Source organism: Prionailurus viverrinus, chromosome B3 (genome assembly GCF_022837055.1).
Source record: "Prionailurus viverrinus isolate Anna chromosome B3, UM_Priviv_1.0, whole genome shotgun sequence".
NCBI classification, from domain to species: domain Eukaryota; kingdom Metazoa; phylum Chordata; class Mammalia; order Carnivora; family Felidae; genus Prionailurus; species Prionailurus viverrinus.
This window is the reverse complement of record NC_062566.1, coordinates 23,544,681-23,557,629: the sequence shown is the minus strand read 5'-3', so window position 1 is coordinate 23,557,629 and position 12,949 is coordinate 23,544,681. Positions and strand designations below refer to the sequence as shown.

General features: G+C 38.6%; 1 protein-coding gene across 1 annotated transcript in view; it reads right to left on the bottom strand.

The window, feature by feature from the left end:
• Positions 1 to 5,462: 5,462 nt before the first annotated feature.
• The window catches only part of NIPA1 (NIPA magnesium transporter 1), a 93,949-nt gene continuing 86,462 nt past the window's right edge, over positions 5,463 to 12,949 (bottom strand). The window contains exon 5 of the mRNA XM_047862847.1: positions 5,463 to 11,220. Within this exon, the coding sequence (XP_047718803.1) occupies positions 10,709 to 11,220 (512 nt within the window). The 3' untranslated portion in view covers positions 5,463 to 10,708. The remainder of the gene's footprint in view (positions 11,221 to 12,949) is intronic.

Genomic DNA, 12,949 nt, shown 5'->3' with positions numbered 1-12,949 from the left:
AGCTAGGGCTGGGCCAGGAGGCTGGAGGCGGGTCCCGGAACGCGGAGGTGCGAAACCAAGTGGTGGGGGCGGGATTGGGCTCCAAGTGGGGTTCTTTCTTCCCGAGGGTGACCTAATCGAAACCCGTAGAGATGGCGTTCTTTTTAGTGGTTTGGTAAAAGCGCCTTTTGAGACTCTTGGAGCAGAGATGTATTTCTCATGAGATACATAGGCAACCCACTGTTAGACTATCCCGCCTTGGCTTTCTTAGAACCCACAATCATGGTTTTCTATAAAATGGACAAAGACAGAGGGCTCATTTATAAGAGGAGGGGGCGGGATGGGGTGCGACTAGCCAGGTCGGGTTATAGGTGCCAAGGTCCTCTGGGTATGTTGTTCCTGTTTCTGAATAGATTAAAAAAAAACAAACAAACTAGTATTTGAAATGTTAATCATGTAGAATGGGATTTTTTTCTTTAAGTTTATTTTGAAAGAGAGATCACGAGCTGTGGAGGGGTGGGAAGAGAGAGAGAGAGAGATCGATCTCAAGCAGGCTCTGCACTGTCAGTGCAGAGCCTGAGGTGGACTTGAACCCATGAACCATGGGATCAAGACCTGAGCTGAAATCAAGGGTCCCATGACCACCAACTGACCCACCCAGGTGGAGGCGGGGGGGGGGGGGGGGGGGGGGGATGTTTTTTAAGTGAGTGCTTGTTGAACCAGAAAATGCCAAATATAATTTGCTCTTTTCAGACTAGTCTAATTGGACTACACAGCCCCTACACTCTGGTTTTGTTATAAGTGACTATGCAGCCACTAATTTAAAAGTTTTTAATCTTTTGTGAGCTTGGTAACCAGCTAATTGTGCCATTTTAGAACTGACTCAGAGGGCCTTTTTTGCTTATTTCTTTGGTCTCAGCCAAATTCTAGCTGGATTACATAGCCAAATAAGGAATTACATTACATATTGAAAGATGGTTGGCATGTTCGTCTCTGATGATGTGATAGATTGATGAAAAATGGCGGCAATTCTCTGCTTATAAATGTACCCAAACATTTTGCAGAGTGACTTTGCAGCTCCACCCCATCCCCTGATTCTGCCTTGGCCTTGGGACTGGGGATAGTTTTCGGCCAAGAAAATGTGGTGGTTCCCAGCCTAAATTTTGCTAAGAAACTGGACTAGCTTGCTGGAGAAGGAGACCATGTAGAACAGAGCAACTTGCAAAGCTACCCAGATGAACCATACTATGTCCAGACTCCAGAGACTGAGCCAACAGACTCAGATCCAATTGGTTGAATGCACTGTTGATCCACAGACCTATGAAAAAGACTAAATGATTGTTGCTTTAAGCCACCAATTTTGATGTGGATTGGTATGTAGCAATAACTAACAAATGCCAACAGATACCTATAGGAGACAGATGATTATAATGAAAGTAGTGGTTTGCATGAATACTTAGAAATTATGTTAATTTAACTTAAGGAATTTGTTTGAAGGTCTTCTCTGCCAGTATTCTAATCATTCCAGCAAAGCCCTGCTTCATCTATTCAGCTTTCTCTCTTTGTTGTAGTCCACAGACTCCTCTCACATTTATCTGGTCCTCCCATCTGACACTTAACAGTCACATTATACAATGCATTGTTTCATAAGTGTACATAACATAACTTGCTAACATTATGCAGGCTTCTTAAATGCCCAGATCACTCTCTAGCACGTGATGTTGCATTTCTTTTAATTTTTTTTTAACATTTATTTATTTTTGAGACAGAGAGAGAGCATGAACAGGGGAGGGTCAGAGAAAGAGGGAGACACAGAATCCGAAACAGGCTCCAGGCTCTGAGCTGTCAGCACAGAGCCTGATGCGGGGCTCAAACCCACGGACCACAAGATCGTGACCTGAGCCGAAGTCGGAAGCTTAACCGACTGAGCCACCCAGGCGCCCCAGCATTTCTATATATAATGTGAATGCTCAAGCATTGATCATAAGACATTTTTAAATTTTTAAAAATCCACTTCCTTTTCAAACACTGCTGGTGGGATTATAAAATAGTGCAACTTCCTCCGAAAACAGTTTGGCAGTTCCTTAGAGAGTTAAACATATATCAACCATATGACCCAGATGTTCTATTCCTAGGTATTTATCCAAAAGAAATGAAAGCATATATCCACTAAAAGACTTGTAATTGAACATTCAATAGCAGCTTTATTTGTAATGGCCAAAAAAATGTAAACAACTCAAATGTCCAACAACAAAGCAACTGTGGATGAGCAAGTGTGGTGTATCCATATAATAGAATACCACTGAACAATAAAAGGGAATGAACTACTGATACATGTTATAACATGGCTAATTCTCAAAATAAGTTTGGTAAGTGAAAGAAGCCAGACCAAAGGAGTATGTAATAAAAAATTGTAATACATAGCAACAAAGTGGGTGGTTGACTGGGAGTGGAGGGAACAAGAAAGGCAGAGAGGGATCATAGTGGGTGGGGCAAAAAGAAACTTTGGGGTGATGTATATGTTTGCTGTTTTGCTCATGGTGATGCGATCAATCTATAACATCATATCGCATACATCAAAACCTACCAAATGTATATTTTATATATGTGCAGTTTACAGTATGTCAATTATACCTCAATAAAGCTGTAAAATTTTTTGTCAGTTATAGAAACAAGTTATATAAGCAAGACTTCTCTACTAAACAGTATTTTTGAAAATCATGTATTAGTAAATCAAATAGTTTTCTCATGTCTAAATTGTTCTTAAGTTGCTCTTCTGTGTTTTGGTTTTGTTACCACAGAGGCCAGCCAAGAGCCCAAGAACAGCATTTCAGGTGTACAATATAGTGATTCATCACTTGCATACAACACCGTGTGCTCATCTCAACAAGTGCATCACCTATTTAACCCTAATCCCCATCACTTATTTAAACCATCCCCCCCACCCATCTCTCCTCTGGTATCTCTAGCATTTTAAAGGTATTATATAAATGTTTTCCAATTAATATTATTAAGTTTACCCAAGACCATAGACTTAAAAATGTAGTAGGGCATATTCTAAAAACATTTGTTGGAGGGAGAGAGGAGAGCTGTCTGGAAAAGATAGTAATAACTTGAAGTAAATTTAGGTAGAACACTAGGATGTTCATTAAAAGCCAGGAATTGGCTTTTAATAATTACCTCATTTGATGAAATGGGGAGTGGATATGGTAGGCAGAATAAAGCCCCCTTCCCCAAAGATTTCCACAGTTCTAACCCATAGAACCTGTTACTATGTTATGTTAGAGGCAAAAGGGACTTTGCACCTGTGATTGAATTAAGGGTCTTGAGATGGGGAGATAATCCTGGATTGTCCAAGTGGGTACAAAATAATTACACGGGTTTTTGTAAGAAGGCAGGGGCGCCTGCAGGCTCAGTCAGTTAAGTGTCTGACTTGATTTCAGCTCAGGTCACGATCTCCTGGTTCATGGGATTAAGCCCTGCGTCAGGCTCCACACTGAGCATGGAGCCTGCTTGGGATTCTCTCTCCCCGCCCCCACCCCTCCCCGTTTCTCTGCCTCTCCCCCATGCACACATGTTCTCCCTCTTAAAAAACAAAAAACAGGGGCGCCTGGGTGGCGCAGTCGGTTAAGCGTCTGGCTTCAGCCAGGTCACGATCTTGCGGTCCGTGAGTTCGAGCCCCGCGTCAGGCTCTGGGCTGATGGCTCAGAGCCTGGAGCCTGTTTCCAATTCTGTGTCTCCCTCTCTCTCTGCCCCTCCCCCATTCATGCTCTGTCTCTCTCTGTCCCAAAAATAAATAAACGTTAAAATAAATAAATAAAATAAAATAAAAATAAAAAACAAAAAACAAAACAAAGGCATAAGTGTCAGAGACAGAGAATGAGATATGACAACGGAAGAAGGATCAGGGAGATGCAACATTGCTAGCTTTAAAGTTGCAGAAAGGGGAATAAGCCAAAAAATGTGCAAGGCCTCTGCTGAAAAAGGCAGGGAACAGATTCTCACCTAGAGCCTCCAGGAAGAATATAATCCTGATAACACCTTGATTTTAGCCCAGTTAAATTCATGTTGGATTTCTGTCCTCCAGAACTGTAAGATAATAAATTTGTGTTGTTTTAAGCCAAAAAGTTTGTAGTAATTTGTTAGAGCAGCAATAAGCACACCAAATTAGGGTAAGGAGGACACTAAGATCCCCCTAACATCATCACCAAAAGTAAAAGGATTCCATTTTATAGACAGGCAACCACACTTTGACTTCTCCATCTTCCATCCCTTTATTTCAGTTATTTTATATGGATTTGTTGTGTTTGTTACTTGATTAGCATCCCTCCTACCCTGCTTGCCATGGTGCAATTCAAATCCCAACTTTCAAATTTCCTCAGCTGGAATCTTTCTCTTGTGAACTGCTAGTACAGATAGAAGTATCTTTGTTTTTGTTTCCTGACTGCCTTAGCTCTCAAACTCAAAAAAACTTTTTGAAACGACCATGTGAGGTTTGAAATATGGTGTACCAGGTGATAAACATTAAAACAAAGATGCCAACAATGCCATGAGTCATCAGAGAGGCACATGACTCAGGAACAGAGAAAACAGAGCATAAGCTCTTTGGAGGGCAGGGGGCATGCCTGATTTTATACAACCCTCAGAACTAGGTGCAGTACTACTAGCTACTACTGTGCTTGGCTAGAAGCTGAAACTTACAGTTCTATACTAGTAACCAACCAGGACAAGTTTTTGTAGAATTTGGCACTTACACGCTTCACAACCTCAAAAACCTATGTGGAAAGGGGTATCCATAGAAACATTTGGTGGTTTTTAGAAATGTCTGTTCCTGATTTCTAAATAGATATAGTTTGATCAAAATGTGAGTAATTAGGGGCACCTGGCTGGCTCAGTCAGTGGAGCATGTGATTCTTGATTTGGGGGTTGTAAGTTCAAGACCCACTTTGAGTGTAGAGATTGCTTACAAGTAATCTTTTTAAAAGTGATTTTAAAAATCTTTTTAAAAATGTAATTAAATCCTTTTGGACAGAGCCTAAAAAATACATATTTTTTTCTCAAATAAAATATTTTTCTGTTTAACAAAGTGACTTACAGGACACTAAAAAGATTAATAATAAGATTTCTGATGATACTTGTAGTTTTAAGATGTGTTATAATTCTCTAAATTTTTATGTGCTTAAAATATAATAAAATGTTATGTTATATACTCCCCAAACATGTAAAAGATATTAATATATTAAAATATACCTGGTTTTCTTTAATTGTGTCAGAAGGTAATCACTAGATGGTAAATTCCTTCACACATCCTGGTTTTGCTCCCTAAGATATTCACAGGCACATATTTTTTATATCATGATGGGAACTGGGCTATTTGTTTCTGTAAAGAACATGGGAAACATTTAATTGAGGAATTAGGATGATATGGAACCTGGGACTACATGGGTGTTTCAAGTAGTGGGTAAAAAAAAAAGCAACAAATGTTCAGCTAGAAATAAGTTATTTTATTTTAAAACACATACAGATTAATAAATATTATTGGAAAACTTAATAAATAGCCTTTTTTATTTACATAAGGCAATTACAACATGCTATGACTATTTCTATAAAGCAAAAGATAAGCAAGTCTTAGCCATTGACAAATGTGTGTATGTATGCTAATTGGAAGCTCCCCTGATACATTTACAGGAAAAAACTTATGCAGTCAATCAACATTTTACATTTTTTATCTAGTCTTCTTCTCTTTCACGATTATAATCCATTTTACAAGAAAGTAATAGTTGTCATTTAAAAAGGCAACAACACTCAGGAATGCTACTGGAAAACAGTACCTTTAAATTATTCCAAAGTGCAAAAACACTGACATAGAGGTGGGGGGAGGGAATTAGTACATTCTGACAAAGAAAAGAAACTTTTCAACGTGACCTTTTGGCACTAGTGGTTTGGGAGCTCCTGACATTTACCTGGTGTCAGGTAATTCATGGTCAGGGTTGAGCTGCTTGGAAGCAGGAAGTTCAGCATCATTCCTAACAAATTTAACACAACAGAATCAATCTCGTTCACAGGTCATTGAATCTTCTGCAGAACATAAACATATGCAGAATGTCAGAAAATCTTATCACATCATCAGAATGTGATCTTTCAGTGCAGCTTTTAAAAGTCCCTGTTTAACCTTCACGTTTTATAATAGAATATATAAAAGCCTTCCTTAAAAAAAAAAAAGAAAAAAGAAAAATTAAAGCTTCATGGAATCGTGCAAACTTTACACCCAGCACTTCCTTTGCTTACTCAGTGCTTGAAGCTGCATGTCTAAAGCACAGTCCTGAGCATACAGGATGCCCAGTGCAAGCTGAGTTTCCACTTCACCACTCCAGAGCAATCTTACACATAACACTCTTGTCTGAGGCTACCAGCACACGCTAAAAGTGTGAGTGCTCTAAAACAGGTGATTTGGAGAACCATCTCACCCCTTTAGAGGTAGAGAAACTGAGGCACAGAAAGGTTAAGTGACTCACCTATAGTTGCACAATTCAAGGAAAAATAGAGAAAAGAACAAATAAATCTTTCTCCCTGGCTCATGCTCTGGGGTCCTAGACAATGCTTTTTATCACATTGGGTACATCTGAAATAGATTTATTTACATGATCATTGTTCTACTGAGTATCAACTTTTTACTACACAATAATTTTTGATGTAACATAAAGTTACATTTCTTAAAATATAATTCTCTTGTTGCATTTCACAGCATGTGAGAAATGTATATGAAAATAAACAAGTAGTGATACTGAGCCAAATTCTCATTCTCATTCCTATAATTCTTAATCTTTTCAAGTATATGGTGGAGGTATAAGAATCTGGCCAGATGTGAAAAATCACCAATAAACTAAAGGACAGACCCTTAAAATTCATCACCAGTACAACTGTGAGGTGGAAGTGAGGAATACAGAAAATTGAGGTATTTTATATGATAAACTGTTTTATGGTGTGACTGGTGTGCAACTTGATCTTTTCTCTTTCCAACTCAAGTTAACAGGCTTCTAGCTATGACTATGAGTAAAACATATGAAAAACTAACATGGACATGTCCTTGGGAAGAAGGTCAATACTAAGTTGTTAATGTTACATTTTTGGTCCCTGAGAAGGCGGAACACCAAGATTCCATCTAATCCTGCTTGATGGGTGAACTACTTCCTTGGTTTCAAACACAGTGAGAAGGATAACTCCTTCAGACCACTGGAACCAATCAGACAGTCATGAACAGATCTAAATTGAAGCATTTTTCTCTTTCCAGTTTCCTACTCGGTCATAAGAGGTCTAAGTCAGGATCAAGTAGGCATCAAAAAAGAGCAATGGCCATGGCTCTGTAGACAATTGGAGCACTTTCTCCACTATTCTAGATTAGTTGAGCAGCTTGGAAAAGAGAGGTACCATCTCGCAATAAGAACTATGCAGCCATCAATACCTTTGGTCTCCATGGACCAAAGTGCTTGTCTACACCTGGAAGACACTGCATATCAGTGCTTTACAAATGTCTAGGAACTAGCTTCTAGAAGTGAGCACAGTATTTACAAAGAGTGAAGCTGTCAAGGAAGAAGGAAGATGAGGGGTGACTGTACACGTTAATAGTGTTCTGACAGACATGAAACCCAAAGAAAAAGAACAAAGACCAACCTACTACAGCTGGAATGAACTTTTGGAAATAATATTGAGTATAACAAACTTGCTTGAAAAGTAGGAATTGAAAGAATATTTCTTATTGCTGAACCAAGAGCAGCAAAGTGTATTTCACTAACATTCTAATGTGAAAATACTATAGTGACATCTGACTGAAGAACGAGTTATGAGCAGTTCTTATTCCATGTGTGGCAAGAAGCAGACCGCCCTTCCTCTCGAGGACCTTCTCTACAGAGATGGAATAGTCCTCTAGAAGAACAAAATGCCCAGGGTGGTCTCAGAATCCTTAATAGGCCCTACACTTGATCAATTAGCAAAACAGAAAGCAATCTTTTCAAATGCAAAGATTCAGATGAAAAAACAAAGCATTGTCCAAGTAGTAGAGGAGAGAAACGGCTTATTTAAGTATCCAGAGTAAATTTGCAAATTGTGATCAGAAATATAAGATTTTAGAGAGGCTTGAAAACAAGTAGGCGGTAGGTAAATTTCTTCTTAGTTTATCAGAGATAAAGCCCAAGGAATAGTATAATCATGAAAATGTTTCATATGTATTTATTTTTGGAGAGACCAATGAGACCCATTCCCATTCTAGCTCCTCCCAAACTCTCACTTTGAGGCCTTTTTTTTCTTTGCAATTCCAAATGAATTATGAAAACATGAATGTATAAAAAATACATATATATTATTAAATCAGAAGTTATATGCTCTATGTCAAACTTGAAAATTGGGCTCTTTAGACTGCTGGTCATGTCCATTTGAGGCTAGAGTCACACACTTGAAATACAATCCTGAGAACTTTGTCCCACTGGAAGGAAAGCTGTGTATCCCACCAAAGTAATCTGCTAAACCTGGGAGAGTCCAACTGTTCTAGAACAAGTCATCCTTAAGAGGAGATCAGCTATTACTACTTTCAGATTTTGTTTTGCTATAAACAAAACAAAACAGGGATGATCATCCAGAAAATACCACTGCTGAGTATCCATGGTGTAACCGTGAACTAAAATATAATGAGGAACACTAATAGATGAATTTAAACTAAGCTTCAACTGTAAGCTGTAACAAAATAAACAAGATAATTTCCTTAAGACACATGAACTTTCTCAGTATACTTTTGTTCACCACATGTATTCTTTTAATGTCTCAAACTCCTTATGTAGGAAACTATTATACTGACACTGCTACATGATATTTTCAGAAAGTTCAGTTCAATAAATTAAGGCTTGCATTCCTAAAAATACCTGATAATAAAAAAAAACCAAATCTTTAGGAGCTGATAAAAAAAAAGTGAGGGACTTTTTGAGTATTTATTAACTGTCAGTTAATGTAAGATTAAAAATTTTTTAAACAATTTTGTTGCTGCTCTTAGTTCACTAATCACTGACAACTCATGCCATCACATGTACTTTTAATTCATAAAGGTGTTCTTCACTGTATGTTAAACTATCCTCATTTTATTTAGCCTCTTTTATTTAGCCTTTTATTTAGCCTCCCCACACTTTAGGGAACAATTTCTTTGGTATTTAGAAATGCTCTTTTTGCCTGAAAAAATATTTTTTTCCTTAGTGAGTAACTTTAATTGGGTATTATTAAATGTGATATTCTAGTTCACTAATTCTGCCTTGCCCAATCCCATTTTCCAACTTGGCACAGTTCCCTATTAGATAAAACATTGCATATGAAGTACATGATATCTTGATGAAACAACTTGCATCACTTTGTGCTTTGCTCCCACTTACTATACATAGGAGGTTACTATAAACAGACAAATGATCTCTTTGATCCAAATATTGGCATATTTAGTGGCTATTTTGCATTTCAGAAGATTAATGAGAGGTTGGGTGAGGAATTGTAGGGTGCTCTGTCATCTCAAACAACAGGGATATGGCTAAATTAATTGTTTTCATTTTAGTAGAAATTCTTTTGAAAACTTACTTTGTATGTTCCAATTTTCAGAAACTTGCCTGAGCTTGACTGTGTCTTTTAACCTGTTCCTGTATTATAGGGAACCTGATATATGTGCTATTGAACAGTTACTCTCTCATCTAACAACCTTATTATCAAGTTGAATAATTTATTTCTTTGGAATGGCCACAATGGTCACTGAAAGAGAATGTGGATATATTTGATACTGGGTCCCAGTTACATAGATTAAATACAAATAAAATACCTTATGCTACTTAAGTCAACTGTCTTTAATTGGACAATAAATACATGCTAAAAAGGTCAATTTGCTCTTATGTGTCTTTCACTGTGACTTTCTTCCAACAAATGAATATACTGTTATTTCTAACTGCTCTATACATTTATATTTTGAATAGTGAAATATTAAAGTATAATCAAAGAGTTATTCTAAGAGAACATACACATAGTAATAGTCAAATTAAGTGAAGAGTTCAAGTGATAAAGGCACTGAAATTGATTTGAGCTATTGAAAGTCATCCTATAAATGGAACTCTGCATCATGTCCACTCATTCTCTCTCTATGTTCAATTAAAATGTCTTGGAGTAGGAGGTGGGAGAGTCAGCTCATTAGCAGATTAAAAACAATTAAATGTATATACTTCTTATTTGGATGAGGTACCTGAATGTTATACATGCTTAATGCAAAATAACACAACTACAGACACATTTAGTGTATAGTCAGACTGTAAGACAACAATTTCCCCCATTTCCAAAGTAATTTTCTAAGTAACAATATCTGCTCCCCTGCAAAGACTAACCGGAAAGAGCCCAACTTTATCTTCTATTAAATAATGTTAAAATATTGTTAAAGGAAATAGTATTCATGAAAGCTTCCAGGTTAATGGCAATGAACATGAGATTCCTCTCATCAGAGAGAGATGATGCCCAGACAACCATTTAGCAACTTTAGACTGCAGAGGGCTGGGCCCCTACTTGGATGCTGAGCGATGCTCCCTACTGTCCACCAGACCACCCATTAATATGCAAGCAACTTTAATACCAGTGATTAGGGTCTCTTCTACTTCACATCAAATTAGGACCAGAAACCACATCCATTTCCTATTCCTTGAGCCACCCACCCCCCTGTTGCATCCTAGTCTGTTTTCATATTAGATTTGTTCATCTCCCCAAGGTTGAAATTGAACTCTTTGAACACCTGTATAAGGACAATCCCAACAGAGACAGTAGTGAACCCACAGGCCATACCCAAGAAGTCCACCAGGCCCACGTTGCTCCATTCCCGAAAGAGGATGGCCGAGGCTAACAGGACGAGGGTGGTGAATACGACGTAATAGATGGCCCCGAACACAGAGGAGTCGAAGCACTCAAGTGCCTTGTTGATGTATCTGAACTGGACAATGATGCTGCAACCAAGCACGGCGAGGAGCACCAGGCACAGGCAGAGTGCCCGTTGACTGGATGGGTTGTTGTGGAAGATGTCTTGGGCTGCCAGCCCGATGCCCTTGGTGGAAGGCACGGTGAAACTCCCCAGCAAAGAGCAGATACTAATGTAGACCATGATGTTGGTAGGCCCATGGGCTGGTGCAATCCAAAAGATGAGCAGTAGCAGCATAAGGAGCACGATACACAAATAGCCCACAAACACTGGAAAACAGACAATTTTCTTACTTTAGAGTCAATTCACAAACCCTAGGCAGAATGTGGTCCTGTGTGTGTGGCCAGAGTGGGAGGGTTCTTCAGGAACATGTGAGAAAGCTGTGGGGTAGTTGTTCTGTTGCAGTGATTTAAGGGCTACATATAGTGGGCCAAGGCCAGGGGCCCTGAGATGTGGAGACAGTACCACACAAAAATCTCATTCTTCTCACAACTTCTGAGGGTCTCCTTGGACTTGTAAGTGACAAATGTGCTTATAATTATCAGAGCCTAGAACCCAGTTATATATAAAACAAAGTAATTTTTGCATATATTTAATATGCACTGAATTTTTCAGAACTTCATTAAGAACTTCATCCCATTGCTGACAACAATATCCCCTGAATGTTTGAGTTAATAGCACGACACTCCACATGAGTCTTTATTTACAGCTCCCAGGCTCTCAGCAACTCCACAAGGCATGGGGTCTACTGGTATGTCTTCTATAATTGTACCTGAGCATTCTATTTTATTATAAAGTACTATCGGGCTATTTCTCCTTCATATGACATTTAAGGCTTTATTTGCTTTGAAGTTATGTGTACAAAAGGAGGTTGTAATTTCTAATTCAATCTGAGATTATAAAGGAGGTGTTAGAAGCTGGGCCTGACAGGGCTAGGAACAGGACATGCACTAGGCAGGCTGTGACTCTTCCTCAAACGTAAGAAGAAAAAAGAACTACGGAGCCCTGTTCTGAGGGAAGATTCAGGAAGATGACCTTAAAATTTCTTCTGAGGCAATTCTTTGACAAAAAAATTCATAATGTTTTTTTAACCTTTAGAAAAAAAATTTTAAAACTTAGAAGCCTCTTGGGGTGCCTAGGTGACCCAGTTGGTTAACAATTCAACTCTTAATTTCAGCTCAGGTCATAATCTCACAATTCGTGAGATCAAGCTCCACATTGGGCTCTGCACTGGCAGCATGGAGCTTGATTGAGATTCTCTTTGTCCTGAGCATGTAAGCACGTGAGCTCTCTCTCTCAAAATAAATAAACATTAAAAAAACCTTAGAAACCTCTTTAATTTATAAGTGGCTAGAATAGGGGCACCTGGGTGGCTCAGTCAGTTAAGCGTCTGATTTCAGTTCAGGTCATGATCTCGCGGTCCGTGGGTTCAAGCCCCACGACAGGTTCTGTGCTGACAGCTCAGAGCCTGGAGCCTGCTTCAGACTCTGTGTCTCCCTCTCTCTGTTCCTCCCCTACTTGCACTTTGTCTCTCAAAAATAAAATAAACATTAAAAAAAATTTATAAGTGGCTAGAATAACATCATTTTATATTCCAGGTTAAAACACGTTATTCATGTTAAAAAGAAAAATCTTTTAGGGGCACCTGGGTGGCTCAGTCAGCTAAGTGTCCAACTCTTGATTTCAGCACAGGTCATCATCTCACAGTAGTGAGATTGAGCACTGCATCGGGATCTGTGCTGACAGTGCAGAGCCTGCCTGGGATTCTCTCTCTCCCCCTCTCTCTGCCCCTCCCTGCTTGAGCACGTGGCTCTTTCTCTCTCAAAATAAATAAATAAACTATAATTTAAAAAAAAGAAGAATCTTTTTGCTACCATCATATTTTCATACCAAATTATTATGGCAGTATTCAAATTAGATATGTTTTTTGTAAAAGTTAAGACCTGAATATACTGGTATCCACATTTATCAGAAAGTAAAAGGCCTTTGGATATACTT